Here is a 19,058-nt window from a genome sequence, read left to right on the forward strand (position 1 = left end):
ACATGCGATAAAAGACCAAAAGGCTGCTAACATCGTCTAAGCCTAGTTTCTAGGCTTATTTATGTCTGTGAAAATGGGCATTAACATATTTGCATGGAGAGGAGGGGTTTGTAGGTAATCCTAGCTTGCAGAGACTGGCAAAAGGTCAAACATGCACACCTCGAAAAATTCATCTCATGTCATGTGGGTCTGAGGTGTTGTGAGTAGAGTAATACAATAAAGGCTCAACATGCAAAGGTTAACATTACACTTTATAGGTTGCCGTGCGATTTCATCTTTGCCGGCACAGATGGGCCTTTTTAGTGAGACCGACTTGCCACACCAAGCTACTTCCCTACCGCAGCTCCATCAGTCCAGTAGACGATGTTACTCGCTTCTGAAGAACTCGCTGCGAGGAAGACGAATGGCTCCATTAAGCAGGGGACACCGCATGCCTTTGCAGGCGGATAAATAAAACGAACGAGGGCGCTCGTGCCGGGCTAGGCGTTAGAAGGTACTGAGCGGTAGCAGTCAGCCCACCCTCTGGGTGAATTCACACCCACAAGTTTTATGCCTCTCTGAGGGACAGGAGGAGATTAAACCACTCTTCAAACAGAGGGCTAGCAGCAGCATTTCTCAGTTTTAACACCCTGTGTCAAAAAACAGCTTCTGTTCAGGCCTTTTTCCCACCTCACCCCCTAATTGGATATCTCCAAGAGGCAGAACAGGACTGGTCTATGTGTGCATGCATGTGCGTCACTTCTGTCGAGTCGGGCTGGCATTGGCGAGGTTCAGATATGCAAGGTTTTATCTTGTGACATGTTGAAAGCAATCCAAGTCAAGGTTGTGGTCATTGCACAGCAGACGGTGAGAAATTCATGTAAGGGACATTTTTGGCCCAAGTTAAGACCCAGGAATCTCTTTCTTAGTTTTATAAGCTCATATACGTGTATATTTATACTCTAATCCTTTCGCTGTTGTATCTCATGTTTTTCAGTTTTTGACATAACTTGAAAGTAACTGTTACAATTTACATTGTGTGAAAATTGCATGATGAAGTAAATGGCCCAGAATGACTTCTTTCCAAGTCTGGTTCCATGAACTTCCATTAAAAGTAAAGTAGATTTTTCCCTTCTCCTATAAAGCTACCATTTTGGAGATAGAAGGTTTTCTTCCGACAACAGCGATATACCCATAAACATTCATGTACTTATAGAAACGTAACTCAAGGATATGTTTTACCTTCAGTTTTCTTCTGTAAGTGAAATGCATGCTTGATCGATTTGAGATCAGGTGATTTAACTTGATCGGGTGATTGGACTTTCCGCTTCTTTACGTTAAACAAAACGTTTTGGGTTGCTTTCACAGCATGCGTCAGGTTACTGTCCATCAACTCTGGGAAGCAATGTCCAATGAATTCTGAAGCATTAGAGCAGATAATATAGCCCTATTTGTCTGCTCATGCACACACTAACACTACCTCCACCATGCGTCACAGATAAAAGGGTGTGCTTTGGATCATTAGCAGTTGCTGACGTTAGTGTCTTTAGTGATAGGCAGGGCAAAGTAGCCTCCATGACTGTGATCTTAGGTGATGTTACATTAAAAATGGCTCATCTTATAGTTGTCTTTTTTAAGGAGAAAAGTAGGATTGGTCTCGGCTTATATTAAAGTTTTCAATATTTATCTTTGTTTTTTGCAGTGGGATCAGTTGTGTGGTTTATTATTGTTTAGTTTAAGGCATATTTATCGATTGGCTTTCCTTACAAGAACAGTTTACTAGATTAATCCCAGCGGTGCCTCGTCTTCATAGTAAACGTTTTTGGGGCAGTCGTGGGCTGGAGGTTAGGGAACTGGCCTTGTGACCAGAGGGTTGCTGGTTCGATCCCCAGTGCTGACAATCCATGACTGAGGTGTCCATGAGCAAGACACCTAACCCCCAACTGCTCCCCGGGCGCCGTGGATAGGGCTGCCCACCGCTCCGGGCAAGTGTGCTCACTGCCCCCTAGTGTGTGTGTGTGTTCACTAGTGTGTATGTGGTGTTTCACTTCACGGATGGGTTAAATGCGGAGGTGGAATTTCCCCGTTTGTGGGATTAAAAAAGTATCACTTAACTTAATTGATTGATAGACTTTGCTGAGAACGGTTCTCTCTTGCCTTCAGAAGTAGAAGAACTTTCCTTGCTTAAGCGTACCTGACCTGACCTGGCCACAGTACCATCTATATCCATCTTTCCGTGATTCGTTTGTCAGCCCCAGCTATTTCTAACTGACAGCAATTAGAGCTGTAAGTGTTACATTTGATATTTATCATCAGGGAGCTCAGATTTTTAAAAATGGCCACTTGGTCAAGGTCACCGTTGTGCTTTTCTGCTTTTTTCCAGTGATACATTAATCATCCACTCCACCACTAAACCCTAGTCAAGATCATGTAGTGTTTCTCATCATATTGGTTGCAGTTAAAACATAACAGACTGCTGCTGTACTAGCCTATAGAGTCAAACGAATAGAATGCTGGGAAAAATGGTGGTATTGTCTGCAGTGAAGCATGTTTGCACAAGTTCTCCATTCAATACAAGTCTAACAATAGAAGCATTGAATGGTGAATGCAATATTACAGTATTCTCAGTAGTATCGTGTTCACCCTTTGTAATGGCATCTGACCACAGATGCCTACCCTTGCATTTTCTCTTATAGCTGCACATTGTTTTTGGTTTCCACAGATTTATTTACATTTTCAACATATGTTTGAAATTACTGTATGTTCTTTCACTGTAATTGGTCAAAGGAAAAGTCTACTTTGTAGGGAAAAGGCCTTTTTTTATTTTTTGGCACAAGTTTAGTCCCCCGGCTGGAACTGCATCCTTCAATGGACATCACAATTTGAATGTGCCCTCAAACCACGATCAAAATCTCATTTATGGCCAATGCTCGGAATTGCAGTAATAGCTGTAGATCACTCTGAATGTAGCAGTGAGGGGAGAAACGGCTGATTTTTAGCCCGCGCCCCCATGGAAGGAAAGGGCATTGTGAAACTTCCACACTTGATAAAGTACAGAATACCCATTGGGACTTCTATTTGTGGCAGGGATTAAAGCAGTGTATGGTGAATTTTTAATAGGAGTCTTTTACGGTAAGCATGATGAATGGGGAAGTGCAGTGCTGACTTTGTCCTATTCCTTGTGCACAGCTTGCCAGATGATCTTGTCTTCTTACAGGAAATGCCTGCTGTGACACTCCTGTCGAAACAGGGAATGCCGCAACACTGAGATCTTTGTAAGGTGCAGTTGGCATCATTTTAGCACACTCTGTAATATTTAAGGATCATTCAGAGAGTCTCGTTGGTAATGAGAACCAGGCATAAGTGTGTGTGTGTATATATATTGTGTAGTACAAGATGATATTCCAGTTGAATTCCTCCTAAGATATGGCTTTCACCACTTTGCCTAAGATAAGCCAGATAACACAAAGTACAAACAGTGCTAAACGTGGCAAAGGTATCTCTTTTAGCTGAATGGCTGAGCCAGGGATCTTTCAGTAATCAGTCTAGTTCCGCTGTGTAGTCAGTATTGATGGCCTTTAGCTTCAGGTTAGCCTTTAGCATAGCAGTCACTAGCCACACTTGGTGCTTCTCTAACACCACCTATGGTACACCTTTATCAATCAGTTCCGGAATTTGCAGTTGAAAAGCTGCTACTGATACTGAATAACTAAACTTCAGGAGAGTCAGACATGATATTGATTTTGATCACTTTCTGGAAGAAATGTGACTCAGTAAGTTTGTCTTTTACATTGATTGGATTTTGAAACATTGGTGGAATTTCCCCTTAAAGCAATCTTGAGGCTTCAGGTGCTAAAGATGAGGCTCCAGGTGGTAAAGATGTACCACCACAGAACAAGCTTTATTCGATCTCAGCACTGCAGTGGCCACTGATGAAGGACTAGAGGATGACCGGCACAAACTGCACTGTGGAGCTGATAAAATGGACAATGAGTGTAGAAACGATGAGGATTCCTCCCTTAGTTATTCTTCTCCATTGCTATGCCCCTCTACTCTCTTATACCAGTCTGAATATTTAGGATTCGCTGTCCTGAAAGCAAGTGCCACTTCTGAAAGTTAGAAGGAGAAATGCAGTGTAAATCTTTTAGGCAGATCTTGAGTGACTGTGATTTAAATCCGTCGCAGTGAGGAAGAGCTGCGAGGCTGACGTTTGGAGTCTCAGCAAAGAGAAGTTGCAGCATGTGTAATCACCCTGTCCTGACATTCCTGCCTAGACTGGTAATGAAATACCTCCACGCTGCTGCTCCTCATCATTTATACAGCACTTTTTCATACCTGGCCCAGTCCTGTGGAAAGTCTGGAGAGAGATGCACAACATTCTGTTTGAGAAAATCCTCAGCATTTTCAAGTGATTTTAGCAGAAAGTGAATATTATTGAATGAGCTGGCATGGGGACTTTCGTTTACAGACACGGCAGCTTTGCAAACAATTAAATTTAAGTTTAATGTTACTCAGAATAAAGCTGATCAGTCAAGACACGTTTCATGTCTGAAGTTGGCTTCCTAGAGTAGTAGAGACTTGCTTATGTGGTTAACCACAGAGACTTGCTTATATGGTTTCTGACACTGTATGACTCATTATTGTCTATGAAATTAGCAGACGTATGCTGCATAGCTAAAACCAGAATTGGCAACCACCTTGAAGCCTGAATTTTTTCTGTACTTTTGCCCAGTTTTATGTTCTAATATGTTAGACACCACATAAATCCCATTTGAGTTCATTTAACAACTTGATATGGTTTAAGGCAAGTGCTCTTATGATGTAGACATACGGTTTGCTAATTGGTGAGCATAAGCTTCCATTACTTCTTAGCTACTACGGCTTCAAACACTAATATTGAGATTTTTGCCAAGCATTATTTTACCACCACATAGGAAATATGTGCTTTTTTTTTAAAGCCTGCCCATAATTGTGAGCTACAGTAATTAATAAGCAATGGCTAAAAATAAGTGATATAAAAAGATGACACTGATAAGCTGTAACATTAAATCCAATTCCTTGTTTCTACGCTCACTGTCCATTTTATCAGCTCCACTTACTAAATAGGTGCACTTTGTAGTTTTACAATTACAGACTGTAGTCCGTCTGTTTGTCTGAATGCTTTGTTAGTCACCTTTCACACTATTCTTCAGTGGTCAGGACCCCCACAGGACCCCTTTGGGTGATGGACCTTAAAAGATATTATTCCACCCAGTAATAATTCAGAATGAGTTGATTTAGTCGCTTCATGGTTCAGGATGTTGACTTTGATCACAAATGAAGAATGAATTCCCCAGTTGACATGGAAATAAAGCTAATTTGTGGAATAGAGATGTTGAACATGTTTGGTTTAAACCTGGCTGAGGAGAGCTCTTGAGGGCTTTCTTATGCAACCAGGACCACCCCCCCCCCGCCCCCTCAACCTACCAACCCCCCCCCCCAAAAAAAAAAAAACCTACGAGACTGGCTGTGAGCCTAAATGCACAATGTGTTTCTCTCAGTCATACAGGGAGGATTGCTTGAAAAAAATGGGTGATACTGGAGGCACCAGTGTTGACAGATTCTATTCCATTTACTAGTTTCAGCAGGCATTTTTGCATGGAATTGTCTCTGCCTCTTATAACCAGGCAGAAACAGAGGTAGCATCTCAAAGGCATGTTGCAGCAGATGCACCAGCTAGATGGAGAAACAGGCCTCAAAGACATGCTGAAAAGAATATTTACGAGCAGAATAACAATATTTAATCTCTGAGAACTTCTCTGACGATTGCTCACTGGCTCCTTCGGCGTTGACCTTGACTGTTTCTAATTTCCTTACTTAGCTCATATGACTATATGACCTACATAAGCCTTTCATGATAACTCATGTAAACCTACGTGAACATTCATAAAGGCGAGTACCGTAGGCTTCCTCTGTCATAAAGGCTGCTTTTGTGTCAGGTTCATGTACCACTAAAGTCAGGTGACGCCACTTTTCTCTGAATTCAGCTTGTGTCATGACACTTTTTGACTATTAATACATGAGAAGTCCATGAGAGTGGCACAACAGTCCATTCACTTCACAGCAGACTTTGGCGAGTTGGTGTCTTAGCATAGAATTCAGTTGTTAGGAGGAGACCATAGGTGTGCATATCGCTCTGGTCGGAAACCAAACTCCAAAAATCTTCCTTTTTTGACGTTTTTCAGTTATTGATATACTCTGAAAATGATGAATGATGAATGGACCAAAGGAAAAAGTCTGGTTCCATTGATTTACATTAATAGTGAAGTATGTTTTTTCCTTCTCCTATAAAGTTGCCATTTCGGAAATACGAGGTTTTGTTCCGACAACAGCGATACACAACAGTTCCGAAGGAACAATTTGATTGGTTGAGAAGCATTTCACCCAGACAGCACTGATAAAGCGAGAAAGCAGTAACTTTTATCATTACGCTGAGCACTGGTTGCTTTTTGCTGCAGCTACCTGTTGTTAAGCTTCTACTTTGGCACATGCAAAAAAATAAATGAATGCATAAGACGACTTTTATAAGATAACATTGTGCTTACAGGCAGTTTAGTCAGATTCTGAACAGTATCATCACAGTATGGTAGTGCTCCAAAGCAAGCTTTTTAGACAAGAATTAGCTATAAGCTAACCAAATACAATGTGACAGACTAAATGGGCTGTGAAAAGCTTTACAACTGACTAAAGCAAACAAAATTCAGGCTAGTCTAGCAGATACTGAAAAGGCTGAGCTGAATTTGATATTGAGACAGTATGACTTGAAAGAAAAGATGCTACTCTGTTGGGAGGAATTGCAATATTAAGTCACATTTGATATGCGGTCTTTGAGGTTTCTTTGCTTTGCCTTTTTCTTTGTTTTGCAGATCTGCTGTTTAAAAGCAATAGCGCACCCGGGGTGATATAGTGAGTAACATCTCGATTGTGATGATCTACAGTTCTCCTTCGGCTCGTTCCTGCAGCAGGATCACAACCATGATGTTACTTGCTTAATTTTACAAAAGCTCTGAATGCAGCTCATCATATCACGTTTTACAACCCAAGCTCTCCGTTTGATAAATGCATATGAACACTTCTGTCTCTTCATCACCGAAAGTGTGTTCCACTTTTGCCCCAAGCTTGTTGACAGCTCCCAAGCTAAACTCTACCCTCAAACATATGGTGCACTCAGTTGTGCTATGCAAAACTTGTAGATGAGCAACAGCCGTCGTGAACATTAATTTCAGATGCATTTCGAGTGAATTTATCATCTCTCTTTCTCAGTTTTCTCATGCACGTAAATCTGCCTCTCTGACGGTTGAAGGGTCAATGTACGTTTCTCTAAAAGTTTTTTGATTTGTGGGTAAAGGAGAAAAGCTTTCTGTCACTGGAGTGAGGGGGGGGGCAGCTTGAGTGGTCTTCTCTGGCAAGCTTGTCTAAAACTTGAGCAGGTATTATGGATTATAGAGGCTCCATCTCTGCTTTATTGCACTCAGTCACTCTGCAAAATAACACTTTAAATCAAGCCAAGTGTCATGGTGGAGCTTCTTCACACACATAAACATAGCCTCCTCTAAGGTGCCACCTGGTGTGGGGTGTGTGCGTGTGTGTGTGTGTGTGTGTGTGTGTTTATCTTGTCAGGGTGTGTATTTCTGCCATAAACTGCCAAGAGGCACAACATCCAAGACTACACTCATGCTCAGATATGGGATGATTATTGATTTTAATGATATGCCACTGACTGAATATGTATGCTTATTCCAAATTTGATACCTCAACACATTCCAGCAAAGTTGACACAGGAGCCCTGTGCTACATTACCTTTCCTCTTAACACATAATAATAACACTTAATAATTGACTGGTAACAATAATAATTGTTTTCTTACAATCAAGTCTTCTCCAAGCAAGCATACGGGACCTTCGCTATCAAATTTTTGTGCTTCATAATGCGCTTCATGATTTCAGTGAGAGACAGACAGTTTGGACAGGTCAGTCAAGCACCCTCACTTTCAGATTACGTTGTGTGTTGTAACACATGCAGAATGTGGCTTGGCATTGTTATGCTGAAAGGAGAATGGACGTCCCTGAAAAAGACGGCATCTAAAAGGCAGCATATATTGCTCCAAAAAGTGTATATACCTTTCATTGTTACTGTGCCTTCACAGATGTGGAAATTACTCATGCCATGGAGCCTACTACCCCTCCCGACCTTGGCTTTTGAACTTCATGCCGGTAACAATCTGGATGGTCTTCTTGCTCTTTTTGCGATATCCATTGTTTCCATAAACAATCTAGGCTGGGTTTCCCGAAAGCATCTTAGCATAGATCATCTCAACAAGACCTACCTGGTGAGATGATCATAACAACTAAGGTGTCCCTCAAAGGTTGACCGCTAGACACATTTCCACTGTGCATCAATGTATTTCAGATAAGCTTGAGCCCCAGAGAAGAGGGCAGTGTTTCTGGATCAAGGGCATCCAGTTGCGGTTATCATTTCTTGGGATTCCCTGAATCTTTTGAGAACATTGTGCACCATGGATGGTGTAATCACTTGTGAAGGTGTTCTCAAGTTGTTGAATTTTTTTGCTGATTTATTTTTTGTCCAAGTGGCGAGCCTCAACTCAACCTTCCACATAAAGGACCAGGCCTTTCTTGGATGTTCTTTTTATACCCAAGCATGATAACATCAGATATTTTCCATCATTTCTTGTCTTAAAGACCAACGGCGGTCTCTGTGAACACTTTTAATTTGCTTACAATCGTCAGATTCCTCCGCTTGGGGAAGGGGTCCAAAGTGCAGTCACCAGAGAGGTCTCCAAATCCCCAAGCCTTACATAGTGTATAATTTTTTGGTCCTTCCCATCCCTAGCTCACACAGACGCACACTGTAAATGGAGGGCTATTTGGTTGGAATGAGAGTGCTAATGTATCACGGGGGCATTCAGTACCGCATACATGATGATATAGAGCATCACTGATTTCCCCCACCAGTCACAGATACAAACACATATTTCAAATTTAAACCGTACAGCAATCTAAAGCCCCGTCTCGGCTTTCTCAGTGCCATATTTCTGGCCACCCTGACAACACCGGGGCCTTTTAGAGCCTGTATAAAACAGGAGAGCATTTTCTCATTCCTCTTTATTGTCCAATTTCATGACTTCTGTATTACTCCTCATTTTCTTCTTTGCTTTAATAGTCGGTGGACCAGACTGCTGCAGTGCTCTGCCCCAGAGTTCTCATTGAGAGAATATTGATGAAGCAGACTTAGCCATTACTGTACTTCAGTGGTGTTAGAGGAAGCTCACCCATGATGAAATATTAACTCAGGCTACAAATTTGCCCATTACAACCATGCTTGTTAAAATACTCGGCCCGGCTTCAAAGTTAACGCCTCATCTTCCCAGCCCTCGCCCATGTAAATTTGATTTGGGGTCACAGTCTGACAGCGGCAAAGTCTGCTTGGTATAATTAAGCGCATTTTTTTTCTTTTAGTGTCTCAAACTTTTATGCTCCGTTGCAGATCCAGAATGCTGATGACGTGCTCATAACTCCCTTGGAGAAGTTTCGCAAGGAGCAGATCGGAGCAGCTAAAGTAAGTGTTAATTCTCTCTTTATAAAACTTACATTTCTCTTGCACCTGGACATGTGCACTCGCACAAGTGCAAGGGATACTGAAAGTGTTCAAGACGTCTCATTTAGATTTCCTCTGAAATCTAAATGAGAGAGGTAAAAAAACAACCTCAATTCAGTCCAAGAAAAAGCTTAGATGAAAGTGCTAAAAGGGCTTGGTGTTCAGTTTTGGTTGGCAAAATGAATAGGTTAGTTTTATTAAATGTATATTTAAGCATAGATCTGAGATCACTAATCTGTGGGTAGCTAAAGAAACGCAGCTATGAATGAAAAGGTAGCACATAATACATTAAATGTTGAAGTTCTAATTTGAGAACTTACCTACTTTAAAGTGTGCCCATTGCTGACACAGGCATTAATTTGGTACACACAGCTTCTATAATCTCCATAGAATAGCACTGACCAATAGAATGGGACACCACTTTTCCTTACGAAATGAGCCTACGGTCACCAAGCTGAACAACAAGCTTTGGGCCGTGGGGTATTGGGGGTTCTCTGGAGAGATGGAGTGCCACCCAATTCCTTTGCAATGAGTTAGAGTGGCATTGCTGCAGCAAACAGAAACAACCTCCCTATTAATAGCCCTCAGTAGGTTTATTATAAGTGCACCACACAACTTCTGTAATCTCTAGATTCTGTAATCAATAGCATTGACTGAATGGGACACTTTGCCATGAGCCTAAGCCTAACCAAATGGCAATGGGCTATGGAGTAGTTTGGGTGCTCTGGAGTGATGGAGCTCCACCCAGTAACTCTGCGATGAGTCGGAGTGGTGTTACTGCAGCAAACGGGGGCAACTTCCCTATTAATATCACTGATTTCAGAATAGTATTGATCAATAAAATGGGACACTTTGCCATGCCAATGGTCACCAAACCAAACGACAAGCTTCAAGTTGGGAAGTATAAAGCCCCCCAGCTTTGGACTGGGGAGTAGTTGGGGTGCTCTGGATTGATGGCGCTCCACCTACTAATACCTTTGGGATGACTTGGAGTGTCCTTACAGCAGCAAAGGAGGACAACTTCCCTATTAATACCCTTGATTTCAGTGGAAACAACATAAAAACTGTAAGTAAGACTATGTTAACGTTACAGGCGTCTTGCGTGCAGCCTCCGTCTTAGACGCCCCATGCCTTGAAAAAGCATTCATTCACCTTGAAATGTTCCACATTTTTTCATGTTACACCCACCAACTTAAATGTATTTTATTGGGATTTTCTGTGATAGACCAACACAAAGTAGCAAGTAATTGTGAAGTGAAAAGAAAATTATACATAATTTACAAGTTACACGATTATACAATTTACACAAGTATACAATTTTTTATAAATAATCTGAAAAGTGTAGCATGCATTTGTATTCAGCCTCCTGTACTCTGATGCCCCTACATACGATCCAGTGTGACCAATTGCCTTCAGAGGTCACCTAATTAGTAAATATAATCCACCTGTTTGTAATTTATTCTCAGTATAACTAGAGCTGTTCTGTGAAGGCCTCAGAGGTTTGTTAGAGAACATTAATGATCAGACAGCATCATGAAAACCGAGGAGCACACCAGACAGGACAGAGATAAAGTTGTGGAGAAGGTGTAACATGAAAAAATGTGGAAAGGTTCAAGGGGTATGAATACTTTTTCAAGGCATTGGATAGTAAATAAAGTAGCCACAGCTGTCTGGTTTGTGTCGGTTTCATTCTGTTTTGCTATCCAAATGCAGTGGATTTGTCTGTCTGATACAAAAAAGTACTTTTGCAAGTAAATGCATGTTCTGCATGCTAGGACTGAGCCTTTTGTAGCAAAACAATAGCAGAATTGAAACGATTGCCTGCCCCTTCAAATCCCACAGAAATGATGGTTCGTAATTGGTTATTTTTCATATCAGCCAAACGGTCTTTTCCTGTGAAAGTAGGCTGTTCTTCGCCTTGTGTGAACACAAAAATCTGATGAGATTCGACACACTCAGAAGTGGTCCTAGACTGGATACCCATATATTCTGGGCATGCAAATGCCACTGTGTTCATCATTCAGTGGACAGTGGGTCAACAGCAGTGTTGGGAAAGTACTCTGTCTGGAAAAATGGCTGAATACTGAATACACTTCCCAAAATGTATTCCGTAATGCATTCCATTACCATACATGAAAAGTAAGATATTCAGAGTGCATTTAGAATACATTTACCACACATGTTGGGAAGGCACATTAGATTAATAACTGATCATCACATTGATTTATCAGTCTACTCAGTCTTTAGCAGAGCTCAGCAACACTGAGATTAATAACTGATCATCACATTGATTTATCAGTCTACTCAGGCTTTAGTAGAGCTCAGCAACACTGAGATTAATAACTGATCATCACATTGATTTATCAGTCTACTCAGGCTTTAGCAGAGCTCAGCAACACTGAGATTAATCACTGATCATCACATTGGTTTACCAGTCTACTCAGGCTTTAGCAGAGCTCAGCAACACTGAGATTAATCACTGATCATCACATTGGTTTACCAGTCTACTCAGGCTTTAGCAGAGCTCAGTAACACTGAGATTAATAACTGATCATCACATTGATTTATCAGTCTACTCAGGCTTTAGCAGAGCTCAGTAACACTGAGATTAATCACTGATCATCACATTGATTTATCAGTCTACTCAGGCTTTAGCAGAGCTCAGCAACACTGAGATTAATAACTGATCATCACATTGATTTATCAGTCTACTCAGGCTTTAGCAGAGCTCAGTAACTCTGAGATTAATAACTGATCATCACATTGATTTATCAGTCTACTCAGTCTTTAGCAGAGCTCAGTAACACTGAGATTAATAACTGATCATCACATTGATTTATCAGCCTACTCAGGCTTTAGCAGAGCTCAGCAACACTGAGATTAATAACTGATCATCACATTGATTTATCAGCCTACTCAGGCTTTAGCAGAGCTCAGCAACACTGAGATTAATCACTGATCATCACATTGATTTATCAGTCTACTCAGGCTTTAGCAGAGCTCAGTAATACTAAGATAAATAATTGATCATCACAGTGATGCTGGGCTACTGCACTAATTTGTGTGCATTATATTAATTTTACAGTGCGTTTCACCCTAAATAAAAATAATTAAAGTAGAGATTGTCCTCATTTTCACATTTTATAACAATTTGTATTATGTTAGCGTATGTGTATGTAAAAAAGTGGACATCAGCATTGGCCTACAATTCTCAATTGGTGCACTCGTACTTACTTTCAGAGCAGTGATGTGTTCACAAAGCACTTAAAAACAAGACAGTCAAGCATCAAGGCAGAGCAATCAGATTTGAATGAAAATACTGAAGTGCCAAGTGAGTTGAGTGATATGGCTTGTAATGTGAATGTAGCCTGTAAGTGTAAATCATCCGTTCCTTGTCACCATTGTGCTCATCTCCGCACAGCTCACAGTTGGAGTAGACAGCGAAAAGGCTCATATTCAGGCTTGTTCACCACTGAAGCAATATAGCTACTTAATATCACAGAAAAGCCCAGAAGGATGTTGAAAATTGAGTTAAAATGGCAAGAAGTCAACAGCGTAATTGTTTTTCGAGTGATTTCAAGAGGCTAATTGTTCAATAGCTGTCTGAACAAGGAGTTTTCAGCGTGGTGAGTGAAGATGGAACAGTTATTAGTATTGAAATATGGATTGCCTAGAAGGAGAGTTATTTTTTTATTTTTATTTTTTGTATGATCTCAGTAAAAACATTGAAACAGGAATCCACCAGTTTCTTCACGATTTCTGCATATTTGAATCATTTAGAGGTAAATAGTCATTAGAGTGGTTTGATGAGCCATTCTATAGAAACCCAATGCATCATAATTGTCCACAGTTGTGGTGATAGGAACCAGATGTCTGAAGCGTTTAATACCCCTAAAAGCTGCAGAAAAGTTATTACATTAAATAGTTACAAATACATTACGTGATTAAAATATATACAGTATCTCACAAAAGTGAGCACACCCCTCACATTTCTGCAAATATTTCATTATATCTTTTTATGGGACAACACTATAGGAATGAAACTTGGATATAACTTAAAGTAGTCAGTGTACAGCTTGCATAGCAGTTAGGGGTGCGACGATTATTCGACTTAATCAACTAAAATCGACGACCAAATTAGTTGGCAACAAATTTAGTAGTCGATTAGTTGGTGACCTCACATTACTGCTCACTGGAGAGTTAACAACAAAAACTAAATCCTCAAAAATGTGGAGTTAAACTCAGAAAAAAGGTTGTCAATTGTTTTAAAGCCGAGTTTAGCTGGCACAGGAGCATCTGAAGAGGAAACTCAGCTTACTGGGTGAAGAAGATTCAGCTTGGTAAGATATGTCTCGTCCCAAACCGCATACTAGCTCACTAAATAGCAAGCAAAAATGGCGCATATACCATCAGAAGTGCACTCACTAGTGTACTACATAAAGTACAGGAGTGTGTGGTTTGGGATGCGGCCATAGTTGTGCAAGTTAGTGTTAGCTATATAATGCTATGAGCTGAACTGTAGCATTTTCTGCTCTGAAATGCAGATTGTCTTGAATCATTTATGGAGCTGGAAAAGAGAAGTAACTATTATTCACAGCAACCCTGTTCACTTTCGAGATAATGCTTACAGTTTTAAGCACTGCATCGTCGTCTTGGCGTCAAGGCCACCGGTGTGTTCAAATTCTTGCAGATTCTCATCTTTTCCAACAGTTTTCTGTTTTCCGTGAGGGCTTGGCACCACTTACTAGCGGTTCAGGTAGCTGGATAAAGGATTAACGTTGAAATGAAGCGTTTACACGGAATCGTTAAATTTGAACAGTTCATAGAAAAGTTTGACACAAACTTTCGACACTTTCCCACTGACTCCATCAGAGCAGGTCTCCTCTGCTGAGCAGTGTGTGCTCTCAGAGGACAAGAACATGCAGAGATGCTGACTTTCCTGTTTCACTGAAGACCTTTAGATGGATTATTTATTTATTTATTTGATTAAAGGAAAACTGATTTAGTTGTGTTAAATTTTATTGCTGCTTCTTTACACGTCCTTGGTTATACATTTTGACAGGAAAAATATATTGGAAATGTACTTTTTTTAACTTTTGTTTTAGCAGGAATGTTAATTAAAACAGTGACATCTTGAAAGACATTCATTTTCATTGTCTTCATTGATAGCGACGGCATAAAACAACCTCAAGCTAAATTTAAAAGCTAACAGCTACATGAAAGTTATTGGGTAATGTAGTGATTCATAGTCAGAATAATCGATTATTCGTTGCAGGAATCAGTAGATTATTCGACTATCAAATTAGTCGTTTGTTGCGGCCCTAATAGCAGAATAGATTTCCTGTCCTCTAAAAATAACACACAGCCATTGATGCCAATGAAATCTGGTGCATCAAAATATGTCTTTGTTTGATAATAAGTAATAATAATAAGTTACCCTTTATTAGTGCCATAACAGGGAAATTTCACATCCGCATTTAAATTCATCCGTGCAGTGAAACATCACATACACACTAATGAACACACACACTAGGGGCAGTGAGCACACTTGCCCGGAGCGGTGGGCAGCCCTGTCCACAGCGCCTGGGCAGCAGTTGGGGGTTAGGTGTCTTGCTCAAGGGCAATTCAGTCACATACTGTCAGCTCAGAGGATCGAACCAGCGACCTTTTGGTCACAAGGCTGGTTCCCTAACCTCCAGCCCACGACTGCCCCGAATGTTTTTTGCTGAATTATATAGAAATATTACAAACCTTAAGCACATTAACATCAGTAAGCACATGCAGATGTTTGACCAACCCTAACTATTATTTCTTGTTTTTGGCCCAAGGTAAGAAATTTTGCCCCTTGTTACATGGTCTGTTCAAGCCCACCAGCTGTTCCCACCCAGTTTGTGTGCTGTAGCATGTGAGACATGCAGATGTTGTTTGGTTGAGCTGACTGCAATGGCTCTACAGTGCTTTCTGTATCTGCCCCGTTCACCTGCTCATATTAGGTGTCATTTTCTCACTGTGCCTTATTACACAGCTGTCCAGCTGACAGCCACCCAGCGTGTCTTTAGTCTGGCTGTAATGTTACAGGTCAGTGCTGATGGCTGAGACACACAGCCGCACACAGACCATGTATTCTTTCTCAGACTTGCTGTGCTAAGTGGGCTCGCCGTGTCTGTTTCCTTCATAACATGACAAATCCAGACCAAAACAGGCTGTGGCTGCTAAAGAGCCGATAAGGGCCTGAGCTAAAGTTTTTATACCCTGCAAAAACGTTTGCCTGGTTGCATCATTATTGCGTGTGTGTACTCTCAGAAAATCGAACTCATTAAGCAAAGTTCAGGTCCTGAGTCTGTTTTTCTTTCTCCATCCCTTTACTGCATGCATGTAAATGAGGTACGATGAGTGCCCTTATGTAAAGGGTAAGCTATTGTTTTAACAGGAGTTTGCCAAACTGTGTTGTTATTGTTGTTAAATATCTGTGTATTTATAGATAATGAGCCCTCATCCCCCTAAGTGCTGGTTTTAGATGAACACACACACACACACAAACTAGAACATACCTTCCTAATTTGTCAGGACAAGTACAATTGATAGCAAATGTTATAGGAATAAAGCACCATAAAAAGTATCCACAATGGCAACCCAAGTAAACACAAAAACAGTTTATTGAGGGGGGGCGGGGAGGGGGGGGGTTATCCAACACCCTGTAAGAGAACATAATTGTCCCTTTACCTAAAGCCGCCCTTTTTGTTTTATTATTCATTTTATTATCCTTTTATTATTCATTATTCATTTTTTTGGCATCAGGAAAAAATGAGAAAACATGTATTTAAAAGTAAAACTAAATTTAAAAATAACACCAAAGCCATTTAAATAAATGAATAAATCAATATGTTTCCCTTTTTGCCTTTTTACAACTTTCATTCTTTCTTTATTCGTTATTCATTTTTTGGCATCAGGAAAAAATGAGAAAACATTGAAATAAAAAATAACACCGAAGCCAATTAAATGAATGAAAAACAAACGTTTCATTTTTTGCCTTTTTACAACTTTCATTCTTTTCAGATCTGCTGAAAAATTAGTTAAAAATAAAAGGTAGCCTTTAACTTTTGCACAATACTGTGCAACCAAGAGTATTGTTACTGAGCAATTTGCCGGTGATGAAAGCATCTCTGTATAAATCCATGATCAATGATTGAAGTATCTACCCATTTTTATGCACTGTGGTGATGTCAAAAAAGTTCCATATGTAGCATCTGCTGCTGACAACGCTCTGAACACATCAACCAGGTGGAAGAACATCCGTACCTGAAGCACGCATGAGATCTATTTCCACTGAGATCTGAAAATGTCACACATTGTGCTGAGGCAAAGGTATTGCCCATCACCAGAGAGGCTGTAAGATATGTGAGGCTGATACTTAGCTGCATACCTACCTGTACTAGCTTGATGGTGCTCACCTCAGGTGGAGAGAAAAAAAGCCAGTATTCATGATGGTTGCATTAGTGCGCATGGCATGGGTGATGTGCACATCTGTGAAGGCACCATTAATGCTGAATGATATAAACATGTTTTGGCAACATATGCTGCCCTCCAGATGACGTCTTTTTCAGGGAAGGCCTTGATTATTTCAGCAAGACAACGTCAAACCACATTCTGCATGTCTTACAACAGCATGGCTCCGTATTAAGAGTCTGGGTGCTAAACTGATCTGTGTGTAGTCCAGACCTGTCACCGCTGAAAATATTTGGCACATTATTAAATGAAAAACATGACAAATGAGCCCCCAATCTGTTGAGCAGCTGAAATCCTGTATCAAACAAGAACAGAAAACATTTTACCTTCAAAACTACATCAGTGTCTCCTCAGTTGCCAAAGGCTTACAGAGTTGTTAAAAGTAGAGCTAATGAAAGACAGTGGTAAACATGCCACTGTCCCAACTTTTTTGCAATGTTTTTTTGGCATCAAATTAAAAAATGCCCAAATATTAAAACAAAACAAAACCAAAAAAAAGAAATTTCTCAGCTTCAACATTTTTTATGCTGTCTTTGTAGTATTTTCCTTTAAAAATATGTTGTACATGATTTGCATATCATTGCATTCTGTTTTTATTTCCATTCTGCACAGCGTCCCAACTTTTTGGGTCGTATGTCTGTTTTTCTATTTCTGCCTAATTTATGTCTGACATTGGGTGTTGTATAGCATTAACTAATGTATTTGTTAGCATTAGAAACATGACATACTACGTTACGAAAAGCTCGGCTAACATTTTTGGGTTAGATTTCTCTTGTGTTGGTTCAGTTCATGGAAAAATTTGCAGTTGCTCACATTTCTCACTTTGGAGCTTTGGCATTTTATTTTAGACCAAAATAATAAAAAAAAGAGAAGAACAGAGCTGTATCGGTTCCTGCTAGTAGATACTGCATGGACTGAGAGGTTCCACTGGAATTCTATGACTATGACTTACTCGGGACTTAACATACTTGTAAAGTGTTATATAACCATTATTAACATGGTTCTCTTGTTTTTAGTATTAATAAATTAATTAATGTAAGTCAACGGAGTCAAAACTACATTAAATGATGCAGTTGTTACTTGTTTACTTATAACTGTTATTATGAATGTACTTCATTTATTGTTACTGTTAAAAATGTATTACTCTATATAAGTTACCAACTTTACAAAAGCCCTAGAAATTGCCTAATTAAATTGAAAAACAGCAGAAAAGCATTAAGAAAAACCAACAAGACATGATGAAATATTTACCAACATGCCAGTTCACATGAGGTTGTTGTAATATGTCTGTTTGTTTTATAGTAGGCAGGTTTACAGACAAGGAATGCTCTGGAAATAATTATATAACCTCACCTCCCCATGTTAAACTAACCCCATTTAAATAGTACTAATGCTAAAGTAGCTTCGCACCCCCTCATGCCACACACACAGCGAACTCCCCAGCAGGCACCATGTGCTCCACTGTGGTCCTATAGCTGTGAGGCCCAGTCTCATTACACATTAAATCCAGCAGCTTGAAAAGCCAGAGACTATGTTTGTGGTCAACCATTCAGTTAGATCATCACACACACACAGACACACACACACACACACTGGTGGTAGTGTTGTCTGTACGTCCCACCAGGCTGTCGTATCTGAGGCCTTGTCTCCCTGCTGAAGCCAGCATGTGGCTTTCTCCCATCTGGCCACAACCCAAAGCCTGTGATTTTCTGGGTGTTTCTACCACAAAGACGCTTCTGATTCATATTGCATGAAAAGGGGCTGTGATCGTGGCTTCTACTCTGTGAGTTTGAACTGTAGGACCTGAGAGAAGACAGTTCCCCCATACCAAAGGTAATGAGAGTCCATATAAAAAAGACAGAAGAGCCCTGACATCAATAGCTAAACGCTCAAGTTCACATAGTAGCTCCTTTACAAAT

At 40.3% G+C, this 19,058-nt stretch overlaps 1 protein-coding gene across 4 annotated transcripts in view; it reads left to right on the forward strand.

Annotated features, from left to right (window-relative positions):
- The window catches only part of LOC108429891 (rho GTPase-activating protein 42), a 182,803-nt gene that overhangs the window by 64,752 nt on the left and 98,993 nt on the right, over window positions 1-19,058 (forward strand). For all 4 annotated transcript variants that reach the window (XM_017701956.2, XM_017701957.2, XM_017701958.2 and 1 more), the window contains exon 4: window positions 9,523-9,594. In XM_017701956.2, coding sequence (XP_017557445.1) covers window positions 9,523-9,594 — 72 coding nt within the window. The remainder of the gene's footprint in view (window positions 1-9,522; window positions 9,595-19,058) is intronic.

The sequence above is a fragment of the Pygocentrus nattereri genome, chromosome 7 (genome assembly GCF_015220715.1).
Source record: "Pygocentrus nattereri isolate fPygNat1 chromosome 7, fPygNat1.pri, whole genome shotgun sequence".
NCBI classification, from domain to species: domain Eukaryota; kingdom Metazoa; phylum Chordata; class Actinopteri; order Characiformes; family Serrasalmidae; genus Pygocentrus; species Pygocentrus nattereri.